Here is a 19,254-nt window from a genome sequence, read left to right on the forward strand (position 1 = left end):
TGCAAAAGGTCTTCTTCTGGGAGATCTTAATATTTTTGTAAATAATTTTCCAAAGGTAATCATAAAGGTAATCATAAACCACCAACAGCTTTAAAAGCTTTAGAAGGTTTTGTCTAAGTAAGTCATTGCGGTTGAAGGCCTGCTTTTATGGGAAGGTTACTGGGAGAAGGGAGGATAGAAAAAGGAAAGGGCCAGATAGGTCCCAAGTCTTGCCAGCGTGTTTCCTGCTGTCCAATAGATTGTGCTGATGCTTAGCACACATTCGGAAGCTACAACTCCTCCAACCTCCTCCTGCTCACGGCTGTTGGTTTTTATTTGTTTTTTTTTTTTTTTAATGAGGGGGCCAATCCAGAAATGCCAGTGCCTACTGAATTAAGATTTTAAATGATCAGGATGGTTCTGGTTACAGAACGTTGGAAAAATTGAGTAAAGTTTGGCCAGGGCCCTCCCTTTCACCAAAACAAAAGCTAATAAAGTCTTCCCAGAATATACTCAAATTTTGCAATACTAACCTTACTGGAATGTTATATACTGAGTTTGATTGGTTTTTAACAATTGGAAAGATTAAGAGGCCTCTGCTTCAAAACTGGTCAAAAAATACAGATATGGTGTTTTAATCACGCCATCTGCCCTATTAAAATACTGAAATAAAAAGGCTGACAAAGGAAGCACTTTCCAGAAAACACTTTTTCAATACATATCCAGCACAATGCCATTATAGAGCTTCAGAGAAGCCCTTTTGGTTTCAATGTTGGAAAACAAAAGCTTTGCTTTTTTCCTTCAGTCCTTGGGGATCACTTTCCATTTATATATATCTAACACATACACGCATATATGTATGTGATACATATATATAAACACCCATACATAGCAAGGTTCCTGTTTGTGTATGTTACAATATTGTAGTATCAAGGAGAATCCAGATAGCAACACTGTTTAACATGAGGTTTGAGGTAATTGGTTCTTGAAATACCTGGATCACAGACTGCATCCAGAAATAACAGCTGGGCAATGAAAACTGGTTTGTTTGTTTGTTTGTTTTAGACAGAAAAAGAAACATAAAAACTAGTTAAAGGGAAAAAAAAAAAACTTACAGCAGTTGCTTTTACATGGAAAAATAAAGGCACAACAGAATAGCATTACATTTCAGAACAGCTGGATGGACGTAACACAAGCATGATCTCTTTCTGTGGATGTGTCCCGACAAAAAGGATTACCCAGAGGTTATTACTTCAGTCAGGGAACAGGTCTTCATCCTAAAACTACTATATTAAAAAAGAAGTCCCATGTGAGTGAGTGAGTGAGTGAGTGAGTGAGTGAGTGAGTGAGTGAGTGAATGAGGGCAATGACCAGGAACACAAACACACTCATGGTCCCACTGAATCAGATGGAAGCTTCCACAGGGCCAGGACTTCACCAAGAACACAGTAGGATTCAGCAATGGCAGGAGCCTGCTCTCAGTCATTCAAGCACCAATTTCAGAAGGCACGCTGTCAAAAAACCTTCCAAGCAGCACAGTGCATTGTTTGGCTTTAAGTTTTCTTCAGTAACTTTCACCCTGCTGACACTTAATTGTCAAGACTAGGAAAGCTAAAGAATGGAGTGATTTTTAGGTCCGAAAGGAAAAGTCAGCTCACGTGAAAACATTAGCAGTATTTTTCTTTAATATTTTTAGTATACCTTAGTTTGGCTACACAATTAGGAATGCTCTTTTTCTAAGTAGGACTCTGGACATGACAGTGCTCTTTTTTTTTTTTTTTAGTGCTGCCAACCCAAACTGTGAAATCTGCCGTTGGGAACACATCTGAGCATCCTGGTGAAGTCTGATTATTTGTGTCACTTCAGAGGGAAGGAACTTCTAGGAAATGCTTTTATCAAGACTTTGCTGGCAACAGCTCCTTACAGATCATATTGTCAATGCAGCAGACACAGCTGCTATAAACGGATACGGCAGTGAGCGAGATCAGCCTATTTGGTCTCCACAAATTCCTAACACCCTGCCTTCACAACTCACTGCAGCATCACAGCATATGTCAAGACACACTGCTCACACACGGATACTTGCATGAATGCATGAAAACACTCTTCCTGGTTAAACTGAAGATGGTCATAAAAAAGCAACAAGCATCTTTAGCAGAAGGGATGTGACATGCAAGATAACCTGTTAAACACAGTCAGTGCCGCCCTCAAAGCGTGTCCAAGTACATCCAGACTTGCTCCTCACGCTAAACTTGTTCTATCCTCTAGACTTTGATGTAGTGCACATTTAATTTAAACATTATATATATATATATTTATTCGCTGTGCGTACACACGCCATTCTCCCTTTTCCCTGCAGAAACATATTAGACGTTACAAAAATAATTTGTGGTATAAAAGAATTCTCACACAATGTAGAATTTTTGTTTGTATATGTAACTAAAATATATATATATATATTTCCAAAAGTAAAAAAGTCAAAATGTCCTTATTTTCCTCTATTATATAGTCTATTTTATTTACAATGTTACCAAACAATATTCTGTATGTAAAAGTGATAATAGTTTGTGGGACACTTCCTGCTTAGATACTTCTCAAGGGGAGTGTGGCTTGTAGAGGACTGCAACAACAGCACTGTCACAATGCTATCAACCAGCTCCTTCCTCTGCAATAGGAGTTTCTTCCATTCTAAGTGAAACTACATCTTTCACCTGCAAAACAGGAAAATCCTAACAGTCTGCCCAGAAAGCAGCACAGGAGGAACAGAATTTGAGCTCTCCAGTTTCTACGGGGTGATATTAAGGGAGATCAGAGTTCCTAATTGGAAAGGCCTATCCAGCCAACCTGGAAGTACCCACCGGCAACACTACTGAGCAGACCCAGTGCTGCTCCTGCTGAAACGAATAACTTCAACAGAAACAGCAGTGAATCACAAGACCTAAGTAACGCAACGGAGTTACTGGGGGATACTCACATCCCTTTTTTTTTGAAACAAACGTAAACAGAAAGACCTTGGCATTGCCATAGGTGTAACTTGACCTAACATAGCTTATGCTCTATGAGAATTTCAGCAAAAGAATGAAGCAAAATAAAAAGCGTTTTTCTTTTTGTCTTCACTAGAGAAAACTCCATGATCAGGACTAGCTAAAGTCCTTCAACAGAAGAGTAAGGCAGATGTCATTTCACTGATGGTTAGACTGGTTTATAGCCTTCTCTCGTGCACATAAATTTCAATATGAACCTTGCTGTACTAATGCAATTATATTAGCAAGTCACAGCTCTGTCATCTCAAAAATGCAATTTTAGCTATTTCCAACCTCAAAACGTGAGCTTCCTTCACCCAGGAAACCAACACAGCCAGCACAATAAGTTCTTAAGGGTCATTAGACCAGAGAGAAGAGAATCCTGGCTCCTGAAGTCACGGAAAATTTTTAACATCGACAGAACTGCCCACAATATTCAAGGTTAATATTTACCTAAACCGCTACACAAGAGAAGAAGGTCAACAATAAAATCATACATTGATTATAAAATCAATAAAATCTGAACAGGGAGTGAAATTTATAACATATGTTGTACCCATCACGTTCATGGGAGTGTTAAGGGGGAAAGAGTCACGACTGCTTATTACAGCTACACCTACGGATGTGCCCAATGCTGGCTAGGAAAAAGCCTCCGTGATACTGAACAAAACAAAATTGTCATTGTGAGTTCAAATGCTACGTTAGCAGTGAGGAAACTATTTGCTTGACAGCTCAAGTATTGAAAGACCAGTAAGTTCATCAGAGCTTTCCTTCATTAATAAAATAAATACCAACTAAAAGGACCACTTCAGAGAAACTGACAGGATTTTGTAAATAGGCAAAAATTCAGAATACCCCTCTCTGCTGTGGCAGCAAGACACAAAACTCAACACACATTTAAAATTTCTATCTGAGCACACGTGCATTTTGGAAATTCTTTTAAAAGTCAGTTGCTGAATCCTGTTGACAAGATGATCTATAAGGAAGCAGTAGACCAGGGAAGTTGGTAACACTTACAATCAACATTCGGTCAAGCTTTGTACGTTGGCACAGCTCCCCACAATCAGATAAGCTACACGCGAGACTTTTTGTGTATGCCTTCTCAAAAGAGAAGGTTTACGAGACTGTCTAATAGGCTATTAAAATCATATGGCACTTTCAATAAATACTTTAAAGCTTCTTAAAGAAATCACGATAAAAAAGCAACTGCTGTAATAAGCCTGTTTTAGCCATTATACAGAATGCCGAAGGAAAAAAATCCAGAACAGCAAACAGATATTGATAGTTAAAAGACAGTACAGCTTTTTTCTTTCTGCAGCAATGTGAGCCAGCTCCCGTTCCTGGGGAACACAGAGCACGCCCACCTCGAAACAAGCATTCGCTCAGTCTTAATTCTGTTCTAGACTCCACCCCCCCTTACATCACTTCACTTCTAAAACACAGTCACATTTTTATATAAATCTCAGTGCAGAAATGTATTAGAATGTGAAAAATGCCGATCCTTGCAAAACTTTATGACCATGCTTAACATGAAGCGAGCGACTTATGTCACGACACCAGAAGAGCTCCCTACACGCTTCATGTTCAGCATGGGCATGTTGCAGCATCAGCTCGAAGACATCAGCCCCTCCAGCACCATCATCTGGGTCCAACCAGTACCATCCTGCCTGCTTTTGTCACCGTGTTCTGAACAGAATCACATTAAGAAACAGAAACTTCCAAACCTACACACGGAAATACAGTTACATGTGTGTACACACTAATATGCAATATACATTCAATAACTTGAAAGAATAGGTTAAGACTTTATTCAGATAGACAAATTAAGGCAACTATCTTAATGTCTCTTCGAGAGAAAGGACCGCGTCCTCATTTGTGATCTCTAGGTTTTAAAGCTATATTTTTTTTAAGAGATATATTTCAATTTACTCTATAGTGTCTCCACATTTTCTCCAATTAGTGATTTTTGTTTGCTTAATAAATTCCATTTGTGCAAGGGTCCATGCTGACAGCTTGGCAGCGACAAGAAGTCCAATTCATGTACAGACTTTTGATTTTTCTGTTTGTTTTTTCCTTCTCAAAGGATGATTAGCTCAGCACTGCATTTTGGCTTAATAGAAGGAGAAATCTGAAAGTTCTGGCCATCCAATGGATATAACTTTGTCAGTCTAGCAAGACATAGAATTCATGTTAGATTCAAAGATCAAAAAATAAAACAAAATAACATTAAAAAAAAAGAAAAAGATGTACTGTCCTTTCACTGAAACAGACAAAAATAAAAATAAAACACAGAATGGAAACAGCCTTCACAAATAAGTGTGAATAATGCCCAGGTACCTTATATAGGCAGTTATTCTACAACTGTATAGTTATTTACAATGGTGCTTTATAAAACAAACAACAACAACGACAACAAAATAAAAACAACGGTAGCACTTCCTAAAAGATTTTGGAACTTTTTTTCTTTTTTTTCTTTTTTTAAAACTCCCTTGTCATAAAAGCCAACTTACATTAAAATATACTTACTACAAGACAACACAACTAACAAAATATATAATAAAACTCATACAAGTAGAAAATTCTGAGGTATTTCTGGTTTGAGGTGGTCTGTGGTCATGAAGTTTTTAATTCTTTTTTTTTTCAGTTTAAGCCTCGGAAGCCACGTAACGTGTGTATGTGTGTGTGTGTTTTGTGTTCTTTTTTTTTTTTTTTTTTTCTTTTTCCTTTTTCTAAACATTGCATGTTTTTGCAAATTAAAAAAATATCTCAATGTTGAATCAGCAGCATTAGGAACATTCACTGACTAGAGCAAGTTTATGGCATAATAAGAGTAATGGTATTTCAGAATATGCACCACTTTAAGACGAAAAGAGTTTAGTCGCAGAGTACGGAGAAAGCAGCATCAAAGAACCAGTCTGAGCGATGCTGAGGATCACTGCTGCTGCTCAGCTACCTCTGCAGTCTATAACTGTACAGCTCATGGGCTTCTCGGGTGCTACAGGAGCCAGCTGCCACTGGTTCAGGTAATTTCCACCTCCCTACAACCCCAAATTAAAGAACAAAGAAAAACTACAGAGCCAGCGTTCACACTTCCCCGCCCTGCACCATCTGTGCCAGTGGTTGGGCTGGCAGATAATCAACCCCGAGGGCAACATTTCCTGCACTGACTTACACTTCAAGAGAGATGCAAACATCTTCCTATCCTCCAGTATTTTCTCCTAAGAATACACTTTCCCACCTCTTCCAATTACACTTCTTAAAAAGCGTTCTTCCTGTTACTATCCGGATTTAAAAAATAGAAGGTAATTACAGTTCTGCTTTGTTCTTTTACCACCCAAGCGCCAGATACTAGAGGAAGAACTAACCAGTGCCTTGCTTGCAACCACTGGCTCTTTAATTCTGCTTTCTCCATACACTGCAGCTGTTAATACTCTGCCCAGAAATGTCCTTCCCCTCCTCTAATGATTACCTGAGAAGTAGCTCCATAGCAAATGATGTTTCCCCAAATGCTGCCAAGTCCAACGTCGCTCTCCCCACCCCTATTCTACGCTCCCCCCTTCAATTCTACCACCAAGAATTAACATTCTCCGCCCAGTTACTTTTTTCCATGTTACAATGACACCCGTTAGATCCGTAAAAGACACATCTGCTGTGTTTTTTTTTTTTGTTTTTTTTTTTTTTTTTTTTGAAGCTCACTTCCAAATAAAATAACCCAACACGGAACAGAACCCAGGAACGAAACAAAATGGGGAAAAAATCCTTTTGAGGAAGGTGTAATCTTATGTAACAGTCTTAAGTTTCCTCCAAAGTTTGCAGCATTGCGTTTTCTAAGATGATAGGTGGTTTTCCTTTATGTCACAGATGTTCTGCTCAGAAGACAGACTGATAAAGAGAAACCCAGAAAACTCAATTTAAAAAACAACAACAACAACAACAACAACAAAACAACTGAAGTGAGTTTGTTGAGGTTCTGAGGTACCTGCACCTTTTCTGCATTCATTAGTCGGCACCTGAATGCTTGCTGAAATGTCCATTTGTTAATACAGTAGAGCAATGTGCTGGTAAAATTGATCCAATCCAAAAAAAAAAATAATAATAATAATAACAATAATAATAAAAAGTCAAGATAAAATAGCAGCTGCATTCACGTGTTTGTTGGATTTTTGTGGTTTTTTTTTTTTTCTTCGCGTGTTTTCTATTTCTTTTCTTTTTTTTTTTTTTTTAAACTTTTTTCAAATCCACTGAGTCTGGAAAGACAAAAGCGAACCAGGACTTAGATACTGGACTCTTTGGGCGGCAAGTCCACGTTGGTGACGGACGTCACGATGGAGACAAGGCAGTCCGAGGTAGTGCCGTTTACGGATTTGCGGATCTGAGCAATGCGCTCCTCGACACAGCCTGCCGAGAGCCGAGCCTCTGCGTCGTGGTCCCAGCACTCTTCGATGGTCACGCAGAGCTGCGCCAAGCCCTGAGGAGAGAGAAAGGGAAGATAAAAGCCTCCACAATGTGCAAACCAGCACTCTGAGCAAGCTGACCGAGCTGCGGGTCTCCCTGTTGGTGGCAGGCGAGTTGGGATCCAGACGGACCTTAAAGATCCCGTCCAACTCAAATGATTCTGTGATTCTATCATGAGATTTGTTTTACAAGGTACTCTCAACATGTGTGTTATCAGGTTTTTTTGAACTTACAGTTTCTAAGACTGAGGGCTTTGCTCACATCTGCTTTTTTTCATAGACCTGAAAGTACTTTTTTTTTCCACATCAAAGTACATAATGAAATTGAGCATTTAAAGCTTTAGAAGACAAGACATGAAGTGTTACAATTCCCATGATAAAACCACCAGTGCTGGCAGCACTGTATCAGTTACTATGAAACCATAGCTTTGTTTGCAATTGCTTCTGTACAATCCTCAAAACAACACTTAGACTACATGTTAGGAAGAAATTCTTTGCTGTAAGGGTGGTGAGACACTGAACTGGTTGTCCAGTGAGACTCTGGATGTCCCCTCTCTGGAAGCACTCAAGGCCAGGCTGGATGGGTCTGTGAGCAACCTCGTCTAGAGGGAGGTATCCGTACTTATAGCAGAGGGTTGGAACTGGATGATCTTAAAGGTCCCTTCCAGCCCAAACCATTCTGTGATTGTATGATTCAATGAATACTGCTGGAAGAGTACAGCTCTGTTTGAATCCCACTCACCCAGAAACTACCACACTTGTCTTTCCCTACACTCAGCAGGTAGATAACTTCCAGGCAATGCATTAGTACACCTGAGTCCAGCCTAAACAGCAGCAGTTTGGTCCAAACAGAGGCATTTAGCTTCTCACTGAAGCCCTGTGAGATTTCACAATCTTCTCCCTCCTTTCCCAGTCTGAAAAAATCAGCTCACTTACTGAAAATGCTCATCTGAAACGATCTACCTCTGGGAAACCCACACTGCACTTTATTTCGTTGTCTGTTTGCCTTCACATCTAATTAATTTTTCCTGAAAAAATGGTTCAAGTCTTGCATGCTATCTAGCTTGCAAGGAATACGTCTGTGCTGGTATGCACCATTCTCTCTTTCTCAATGAATGGGACTTTCCCTTCCGTTATTTCACCATATTAAATGAGTCCTGCTAAACAAACGCTCCACGACACGTTCCATGTTCATTTGCTGATTTTAATCAGCTGGTTTATCCTCTAAACACAAAAAGGAACAAAGGGAAAGGGGAAGTGTTCTCTGCCAAAGATTGTGCTACGACAGTACCAGGCAGTGGTGAGGACATGAAGGTCACCTGCAGTTTAGTTTGTGCCTCGAGGCTGCCAGATTCCCAGAACACCGTTTTCCTGCATATTTTCCCTTTGAAGCTAACACATAGCCACATCTCTCATTCCCATCATGCAGGAAAAAACATTTGCCCATCAACCAAAGGGGGACATACAGGGTGTTTCAGCCAATGATCCTTGAAGATGGGGCGCATCTTCTTGTGAACCACCACTTCTTGCAGGTCCTCGAGGGATGGGTGCTGACCTATTTCTTCTTCAAAAGGCAGCATGTATTCATCCACTGGACCTACAGTGCACATGAAGAATTGGGTTAGTAAGGAAATGGCCTGTGTTCAGCCACAGCCTCTGCAGAGCTGCATCCTCCCCATGCACAAGGCACGGCTCCTCAACCCATCGCAGCAAAACAACCTAAAGGAAGGTTTTGGCATGAGCATAATTTCACTTTAGGCACTGAGTAGCAAGGTCAAGCGTACACAGCACTTGCAATCTCTTTTTGACCTGGCTTGTTCTTAGATTTAAGTCAGCTCTTACCAGGTAGAGCCAGATGCACTTGTCCCAGGTGCTAGCTCCAAAGTGCAAAATGATTTTGGAATGCTTTAGTTCTACCAGTTATGGCTGTGAACTGCTCTGGGCCAAGAGAATGAGAGAACTGTTATGAAGTGTCAGTGCAGCCTCCAGACTGCAGCAATAACTTCTGCTCATGTAAACGTCACTTGGCCTTTGGCAATGTGTAGATGCCCTCTCAAAAAGCACAGCCCAGCTTAACTGATGGACTTTTTCAGGATGCTTGGTTGCATTACTTATGGTTTCCCAGAAGCAAAGAGTGATCTCTTTCAATAGCAAAGATAATTCAAGAAGGCTTTTTGCAGACTAAAATCAAAGAGCCAACCACTTTAGTTGGTCGTGAACTGCGACACCTAGAAAATTATGTTTAGGTACTTAAAGCAAGCAAACAAACAAACAAAAAAAATCAACAACAAAAAAGCCAATCACTAAAATATCTTATCATTGTTCTTGTTGACATGATGCCCGTCAGTGGAACAAACTGAAATGCTTGTTCCAACAGACAACACAATAATGTTTGTGACCTTCTATTCCTCATCTTCAAAGAGGAATCAAAGCTATAACAAGTTGTGCTAGTGATCACCAAGACAAACCTGCTGTTAGTCACACCACACTCACAACTTATCCTAACAAAAGGAATTGACAACACTGTTTCAGAAATCACACTCACTGAAAGACAGGGACTATTTGTCACTGAAGCCAGCAGACACAGTTTTGACCATAACGATGCAACAGATCTGCACAGTGAAGTGATGCAATTTGCACAGTATCACTTCTGAATTAAAGAAGTTTGTGAGTTTAAGCTTAACTCCCCTTCATCCCTGCTCCTGTGGCATTTTATATGATCCACAGGAACTTTTTGAAAAAACACATAGCTAGGTACACATCCTGATTATAATCAAGGACCTCAGTGCTACTACAACATTAACATTCATGTTTGAAGTCCAGGTAAGGTGCTATTAATTCATGAGCTTGATATTCAGTGTGGAGCACCCATATTGTCACAAGGAGTTGCAGCTTCCCTGACCAAGAACAAGATCCTGCAAATGGCAAGGATGCACCAGAGAACCGATGTGCTGCTTGGACAGAAAATAAATCCCATTTTGCAGCGTCATTTTAGGATAAAAATCCTGAGAAAGGGAACACTGCGGTATTAAAAGAAGCACTTTGAAACTTGAACACCACGAAGATTCTTAACCACAGAGAATAACAGCTTACATTAAGAAACAAGCAAATGAAAAACAACTTAGCTGTCTAATGAAAACATGGCATTGATTTTTAATTTATTTTGAACAGAGCCAGGCCATTCTGTGGGCCGACAAACCGTGCTGAAACAAAGCCATTCCCCGGGGCAGAGGAGATCTTTATTCTTACCATCAACTGCTCTACATCTGGAGACTAACTCCCATAATACCAGTCCCATTGCGTACATGTCTATTCTCAGGAAAGCATCCCGTTGGAAGTTGATTGCTCCCTCTAACACTTCAGGAGCCATATACCTCCTTGTTCCCACCTGCAGAGAAAGAAACAGCTCGAGTTAAATTCCAGTTGGACCCGTCAGCCTCTGTTGGTCAGAGATGAATGACATCTGCCTTCATTAGCCTGTAGGCTACTTCTGCTAAATTTGCACCTCACTTGGAAAACAACCAAAAGTGGGCTGTGCCTTCTAACATCGATTTGTGTTAGGTTCACTTCAGTCTACATAAGCTACCTGAAGGAAAAAAGCCGAAGTGCACGATGACTATGTGTGTGATATACATTCAGTGTATGCTATAGGTCTAATTCAGATGCAGCGAGGCATGGTGAGTGCAGATGAAATCCTCTGCATCCCACTGCATCTTGCTCCAGCAGCACATGCTGCATGAGAAAACACTGCCCTTGGAGACAGGCACGACACCTCGAGGTCAAGGCAGAGTCGGTTATTGAAGTCATGGAAAGTTCAAGCCCCTTTCACTAAAAATATATAAAAGAAGAGTAAAATCGATGTATTCTGAAGTGGTAGGAAAAAGTATAGGCATGAGTGCCCTGGATAAAACCAGCTTCCTACATCCACAGGAATGGTAAAGCACAGACCCTGCAAAGTCCACTTAGCCCTGGTTTGGAAAGGATGCCCTCTCCTCACCATCATGCACATCTAGGTGTATTCATTCTAGCTGAAAAGCCATACAGAACTCCTTGGATACCCATGGTGACGTAGATGGCAGAACTGTAGGCTGTGATGTAGAGAAGGAAGAGCAGAATGTGGCAGAAAGCACTTTTTAAACTGGGAACTGAAATGAGGGATTTCTCATCATGATTTTGCTATTACCTGGGGAAGTGGGGACAAGGGGAAGCCTAGATGTGAAAAAGTGTGGAAAATCCTAGAAAAATCTAAAGAAAGGGAGCAAAAATGAGGAAAGCTATATGGAGATAAACTGCGATAAAGGTGATCTCTCAGCCTCCAGTCTGCACCTGTACAAACCACTCCCACACAGGTGGAGCTGTGGCTGGCCTGACTTTTTACAATCTAATTTTGAAAGATAACGATTACCTGTCCATGAGTGTCCCCTGGAGGTTTTCCAGGTTCAAACCGTACAGCAAGACCAAAATCAGCTAGCACTGCCGTTAAGTCGTTCTTCAGCAAGACGTTTTTACTCTTGAAGTCCCTACAGACAGATAAGAGGCAGGTTTGGAAGGGTTTATTATGGCACAGGGCTGAATCAGAGTGTAACGCACCACGCTGTGATCTCTAGGTCAAGCAGTCCTGGGTTGATCTGCTCCTTTCTTCCTTCCTTCCCCAGCTGCTCCCTGCTATTGGTGTCTGTAAGATGCATGTGGACAGCCCTGTGCTGCTGGGTTAGGAGCCATGTGGGATGTGAAAGTCTGTGCTCCTGCTCTCTGCAGGATCTCACACTGCACTTCAGGCACATAACCCCAAGCATCCTCAAGCCCTGCCTACCAGAGGAATGCATTCCAACCCTGTCGAGCTGCCCCTCTCTTAGCCCAGAGAGGAACAGGGCACAGGGATGGCAAAAGGGCAAAGGAGGGAGAGAAAGCACAGCCTCAGGAGGGACAGAGACAGCAGAAGTCCTGGGTAAATTACTCTCAAAATAAAATACAGACAACAGGATGGATGATCAGTGAGTTTCTCACTTGCACTCTGAGTAAGACTTCACACTACTGGATAACTCTGTATCCCTCCCATCCCCTACAAAAGGTATCGAAAGAAGTGCATGCTAAAAAAAAAGGCCCATATATACATCCCATTCCATTCCAAATGGAAGATTTGGAAAAGATTACCAAGTCCAACTGTCAGACTGCTTGGGGCTCACTCAAAGTTAAAATACGACTAAAAGCATAACCCAAATGCCTCTACTAAGCACAGACGGGGCTGGAGCACCTCTCCTACGAATACAGGCTGAGGGAGTTGGACTTATTCAGCCTGGAGAAGAGAAGGCTGCGAAGTGACCTCATTGCAGCCTTCCAGTACCTAAAGGGAGCCTACAAACAGGAGGGGAGGTCAGTGGCCCTGCCTGTGGCAGGGGGTTGGAGATTCATGATCCTTGAGGTCCCCTCCAACCCTGGCCATTCTGTGATTCTGTGAGGGAAGTCAACTCTTTACACGGGTAGATAACAGCAGGACAAGGAAAATGGCTTTCAATTGAAGGAGGGAAGATGTAGGTTGCCCAGAGAGGCTGTGGATGCCCCATCCTTGGAGGTGTTCAGGGCCAGGTTGGATTGGACCCTGGGCAGCTTGGTCTGGTATGAAATGTGGAGGTTGGTGGCTCTGCCTGTGGCAGGGGGGTTGGAGATTCATGATCCTTGAGGTCCCTTCCAATCCAAGCCATTCTATGATTCCATGACATCTTCCTGGAAATTAGCAGATGCCAGTGGGACTCTGGTCACTGCTTCTGCAGGCTTTTGCCGTTGCCATCTATTATACTTCTGTTTTAATTGCTGGATCGATCTCCCCTGGGCTGGAAAGCAAGTGGGGGAGGGGGAGGGTGAACCCACACTGAGATGAGCTGCCAGGATCAGAATTTTTCAGAATTATTCCTCTGCAAGTGGAGATGGTGGCTCTGAGCTTGAAGATGACTATAAAGGGACATTCGTGTCAGCCCTGTGCTACAGCACTGCTGTTTCAGGGCAGCTCAGGTGAGCCCGCAGGAGCCAATGAGGGGGGATAGGATCCCACTTAGTTGCCTGACCAGCCCAGCCCTGTTCCCGAGGCTTCCTGCATTTTCATCTGAAAAGGAATGTTTGGTAATATAATTAAATTACAGACCTTAGACAGCAGATGGCAATTGTCCTGTATGCTCAGCATTATAATTTCCCTATCATCAATTCACTCAGTGACCCTGCTGATTGCAGGACATTGCAGGCCTGCATAAAATAATTAACGAGGGCAGATACAATTGTTCTGCACCAGAGCGACCTGTCAAAATTCCTTGGGAAGAGAGAAACTGCTGGACCAGAGAGAAGGACTGCTGGCTGTGGCCTTGGATACCAGCACACCAGTGCAAAGCACCATGTGCTAAAGTCATCTCATGTCACCCAAGCCTCATTCTTAGCTTAAAACATCAGAAGAAAGGATTTGCTCACAGTGAGCTAAACATGGCACGATGGGCAGTTGTGGCTTGGGGCTTAGTGTGGGGGAAATGGGTTATTCCCCTTACAGCTTTGAAGGGAACCCCAACAAACTGCCTCCTAGGGACATGGGGTTTCTAGGGAAACAGCCGGCCTTTTAGAGCCTGTAAAACATTTGTAGATCTCTGTTGCACATAAAAACACCACTACATATGTATGACCTAATACATGCTATCTTAGAGACTGACAGCTCCCATGCTATAGCAGTTTCCCTACAGGCTCAGAAAACAGCCATCACCTAATGACACGGATAAACGACTTTGCTCGGTCGGCATTAGGGGATTACACCCTCTGGGATGGTAGAGATTGCACACGAGATTCTTGCAAAGCTGTGGCTCAGCCAGGACCTCACAGACATGACACGGCACTGCCTGAACCACACCTTTCCCAAGTGAAGTGAAATGGAAGCCAGAATCATTGCATGAGTGCTTGCTGCTCCTGTCTACTTGCACTGCAGTTAATTACATATTGACACAGAATGTGGGGATTTCCCTTTCTGCTTCTATTTTTCCCATCACAGAAAAATAGAATCAGTAAGTTTGGAAAAGACCACTGTGATCATCAAGTCCAACCATCAGCCCAACCCCACCATGCCCATTGACCCTCATCTACATGTGCCACACCTGCATGTATCTGGAAGACCTTCCTCGTGTTCCACTCCACCACCTCCCTGGGCAGCCTGTGCAGTGCATCACCACTCTTTCTGAGAAGACATTTTTTCCAAATTTCAAACTTCATATCTACAAATTTCCCCATTTTTCCCTGTTTTCCTTCTTTCCACAACCACACGAAGCTGGCAAGCATGATCTCAACACAAATATCTCAAGGAACGGGAGAAAGGCTTGATCCAACCCACACCCACAACAGTTCCCACTAACACCATCACTCATTCAAAAGGTTCCTCGAACAGCCACTGATAAAGGAAAGTGCCCCGAAAATGAGAAAATATGCTTTTCAGCATCATGCTTTAATCAAGGGGTGAGTGGACAACAAGTAGTTTGTGCATTAACCCCATTTTGCCACTAGAGATTTTATTTTCAGCTTCCACGTGGGGGCACTTTAGCACCGAGGAGCGATCCTATAACCTCCTGCTGTGCCGGGACCACAGTCCTACGAGTTTGCTCAAAGTCTGCAGAGCTGCGACTCAGGGAGTCCCACCTGGCCTTCCAGCAGCTCTGCACATATTATATTAACCCATTCGATGATATCCTTGGCTATAAAAAGTATTCCGTGTTGTGCTTTTGGTTTTGTTTTTTTTTTTAATGCAAAAGTGTGGGGTAATCCAAGGGAAATCCGCTATGTCCTGAAATCCCCCTTCTGTAGGTATGGACTCAGCTCACCCTAGCAGCGTGTTCTCTATCTTTTGTCATTTGCTAAATGGATGGGAAAATTAACGAGCACGATCTGTTGCTTTAAAGCCTTCCTGCAGCTCCCCACCCTCAGGAATTTTCCTGCATACACCGCTGCCTTTATTTCGTGGGGACAAATGTCAGGGGCACAGGGTCAGCCCCAGGAGCAGCACAGAGGCAGCTGCAGGCCTTTCACCAGCCCACAGCTCCCCCCAACCTCAAAGTCCTGGGGGGAGTGTGTGCAGGGACACCCTTGCAAAAATAGAGATTATCTCGCCTTATAGGAAGATGGCCCCACTTGATCGGATGCAAATTGCTGCAGCTGGGCATGGGGTTTAAGTCCCTCCTCAATGAAGAGCGGTGGATTACTGCACGCAGCCGCACAACCCGCACAAATCCCTTCTGGAAAACTCCCCTCCTGCCGTGCCACCAGCAAACAGCAATGCTTCAGCCAGGGCAAGAGAAGGATGCAGGGATACAGAGGGCTACAACAAGCTCTATTGCAGTGAAGATGGTTTCGTTGCTCCATCGGGGATTCTGCTGTCCCCACATGTGAGCCAGGAGGTCTCAGATGCACAGCCCCTTCCCCTGCTTTCTCCCATCAGCACACTGGCAAGATTTAGGCACCATAGAACTACCACAAAAACAAACAGCAGCTATTTTCTGCCTTTTCTCTATTGGAACACATGTTCAGAAACTGTGGGAAGTAGAGTTATCAGTCGTACATACATAGGAAAGAGTACACTCCATAAATACATGTGTATTCCCAGAGAAGTTGTGAGGTTGCCCACAGAAGCCTGTGGATGCCCCCTCCCTGGTGTGCTCAAGGTCAGGTTGGATGGGTCCCTGGGCCCAGATCTGGTGGGTGGCAACCCTGTCCATGGCAATGGGGATGGAACTGGATGATCTTTAAGGTTCTTTCCAACTGGAGTCTTTCTATGATTCCATGTTGTGATTTATGAAGCACAGCTCCTTCCAAGGGAGGTTCTGCAGCAACCAGGCTCCTTTTCACCATTTATCAAGACAAGGTGAGGGCAGAGAGAAGCCCCCACCCTTCAGACGTGTGCCATAAACCACCACCAGCCACACTTAGTATTTCATAGACAAGATGCTGATGACTAGCTCTTTTCCATTTGAGATGTGGGTAAAAAAAACTCCTGTCTTAGCAGAGGATTTGTTAGGATAAAAGACATTTACTTCCCCAAACCACAATCTCCTCCTCTATTCAACAGCATCATTTCAAAGAGGTCACAAACATTTGAACACAGCACCTGAAAAGCATTAATGAAAGAGGCTGTACCTGTGTGCTATAGCAGGTTTGTGTCCTTCACCCTTGCACCACGGGACGTCCTCATGGAGGTAAGACAAGCCACGGGCCATGGTTTCTGCAACATGGCAGAGCTCGTTCCAGCTGATGATATTGCCCTTCAGATAATCCGTGAGAGAGCCCTGAGAAACAGGACATCATACGTTCTTAATCACAGCCATTGCTATGTGACAGATGTGCAGACTCATCGGTTTCATTTAGTTTTAATGAGTGCTTGAGAAATGTGAACCTTCATTTAACAGGCAAAAAATAAAACTAGCAAATGTTTAAAAAAAAAAAAAAAAGGAAGAAAGAAGATGAAGAAGAAATAAAATCCAGAAGCACTCATGAGTCCCTAGCTCATGACAGCACAAAAAGTATGTGGATATCTAAAATGTGTCCCAAATCTATTCATCTGCTTGGGAGGTTGGCGAAGGAAGGGACAAAGTAATTGCAAAAAGAACAAGTCATACAGGCTAGGAAAGAGAAAACATCTGCATGCAAGAAGATGTTGCATCGTATCAAGTGGTGGTGGAAATGATTGACTCAGTAGACCTTGGATTAAATAGAGGGATAATGCTGTTGGCTCAACCCTTGGTTTGTGTGTGTTTGTTTTATTTTAAGTGTTAGTCATGTTTGATAACTAAAGCAATTCAAGAAAGAGGAGGTATGCCCTCAGCTTCAAAAGCAAACACAGAGCCTATCTGCAAGGGCTGGGTTGGGAATGCAATGGCCCCAACCCCCAGCTCTCCTTGGCTCATCTCCACATGTTTTGAGATGGCAAGCACTGCATATGTGAGCTGTGTGCAGCCTATTGTGCCACCTCCCTCTCCTCAGGTCCCACCTTTCTTAATCTGATGTTTGTGCAGGAAAGTCTTGAAGGCTAAAGGAAGGGCCTTTGCAGAAGGGGAGACCAAGTGGGGGGAGCTTCTGGGAGAATATCAGCCACCAAACTCTGTGCTTCAAGGCCAGCCACCCCTGTGCCATCCTCAAATGAATGCGTAACGGTACGTTACCTTGTCATGGAACGCTGTGATCAGCCAGAGCTCTGTCTCTAGGTTTGTCCCTCTTTTCTCTGCTGCGATAAATTGCAAAAGGTTTTCATGCTTCATGCCAGGAGTATTGAAAATCTCCCTCTCACTCTGCCAAGATTGCTTATCCTAAAGCAGAGAGAAACATACCATCGAAGATCACACTTCCCTTTAAAGCAAACAGCTTTGTCAGCTCAGTCAGAGCTGCTCATGTTCCTCTCAATACAACCCTCAGCATTAGGATGTGATGCACCCCTTTGAAATGAGGCTATTTTCCTACAGGGTAGACGCTGGAAGAAGAATGGAAGTCATTGTTCTCAATCACTCTTCTCCAAAATTCTCCTCATGTTTGGGCACGGGGGTGGGATCCAAACCCAACCTCAAGATTTTCTAAGAAAGCAGTAAGGAATAAAGCCTGTGCACACAGCACCCAGCTCTGCATTGTAGCTATAATTGTTACGACTGCAAATCCAATCTAGACTGTATTGAATATTTACTAGTAGGTCACAGCTGGCATGGACAGAAGATGTGCAAATCTCCTTTAGCAATGCTATGACAACAAATACAGGGAGAAAAAAATTAACGAATAAGGAGACAGCGAAAGAGCACAAAGACGTTTCAGTCATTCCTCTTTCATTTGACTTTTGATTGCTCTACTCCTTCTATTTGCAATTCCTAATAGTCAAGCCAGGAGCATTCAAAGGTTTCCTGAAGTGGAAGATGTGAGCTGACAGACACACTGCAGTGCAGTGAACTTGCACAGCACCAGGGTTGTGTTTCTGTATGCTACAAACTGTTTGCTAGGTTGGGGTCTGGGTTTACAGCCTTCCTGGATAGGACACACAAAGCTAAGCATTTGGTCCTTCGTGTGCACTTCAAACACAGCAGTCCAACTTCGGAAAACACTGACTTTTGCAGCAGTGTTAAAAACCTGAAGATTCAAAATGTGCTTGTTTGCCCTTCTTGCAACAAGTACTTCAGGAAGCATTTGGTAATGAGATATCACAGAGAAAAGTATAGGTGAGGTCCTTGAACTATTTCCTCCAGTCTTTGTAATGGTAGGGACAACATCTCCACGGGTACTCAGAGCATCTCAACACTGGCACGGCAGACCTGTGGGTGAGCTCAAGAGTGATGCCCTTCTCACCTGAATTGGGAAGATTTTCACTGCTACGTAGTCATTCATCAGCTGAGCCTTCCACACGCAGCCGAAGCGTCCCCTGGCTTTGATCTCCAGGAGCTGTAGAGGTTTTAGGCCAACCAGGGGAGAAGGAGGTGGTGGGCCGGGGTCCTGCACAGAGGAGAACAACAGTCACAAGCTGTAGCAGGGCCATAAAACAAAGCAGGGGAATCACAGAATCACAGAATGACTTGGGTTGAAAGGGACCTCAAGGATCATGAATCTCCAACCCCTCTGCCACAAGCAGACCCACCAACCTCCACATTTAATACTAGATCAGGCTGCCCAGGGCCCCATCCAATCTGGCCTTGAACACCTCCAGGGATGGGGCATCCACAACCTCTCTGGGCAGATGTTCCAGCACCTCACCACTCTCTCTGTAGAGAACTTCCCCCTGATATCCAGCCTTAATCTTCCCTCCTTCACCTTAA

At 43.2% G+C, this 19,254-nt stretch overlaps 1 protein-coding gene across 1 annotated transcript in view; it reads right to left on the minus strand.

Annotated features, from left to right (window-relative positions):
- Positions 1 to 2,399: 2,399 nt before the first annotated feature.
- The window catches only part of ACVR2B (activin A receptor type 2B), a 94,365-nt gene continuing 77,510 nt past the window's right edge, over positions 2,400 to 19,254 (minus strand). The window contains exons 5-11 of the mRNA XM_085226976.1: positions 18,791 to 18,934; positions 17,629 to 17,772; positions 16,607 to 16,755; positions 11,862 to 11,976; positions 10,706 to 10,844; positions 8,923 to 9,053; positions 2,400 to 7,470 (exon numbers count right to left, since the gene is read on the minus strand). Coding sequence (XP_085083102.1) covers positions 7,276 to 7,470; positions 8,923 to 9,053; positions 10,706 to 10,844; positions 11,862 to 11,976; positions 16,607 to 16,755; positions 17,629 to 17,772; positions 18,791 to 18,934 — 1,017 coding nt within the window. The 3' untranslated portion in view covers positions 2,400 to 7,275. The remainder of the gene's footprint in view (positions 7,471 to 8,922; positions 9,054 to 10,705; positions 10,845 to 11,861; positions 11,977 to 16,606; positions 16,756 to 17,628; positions 17,773 to 18,790; positions 18,935 to 19,254) is intronic.

The sequence above is a fragment of the Meleagris gallopavo genome, chromosome 6 (genome assembly GCF_905368555.1).
Source record: "Meleagris gallopavo chromosome 6, MGAL_WU_HG_1.1, whole genome shotgun sequence".
NCBI classification, from domain to species: domain Eukaryota; kingdom Metazoa; phylum Chordata; class Aves; order Galliformes; family Phasianidae; genus Meleagris; species Meleagris gallopavo.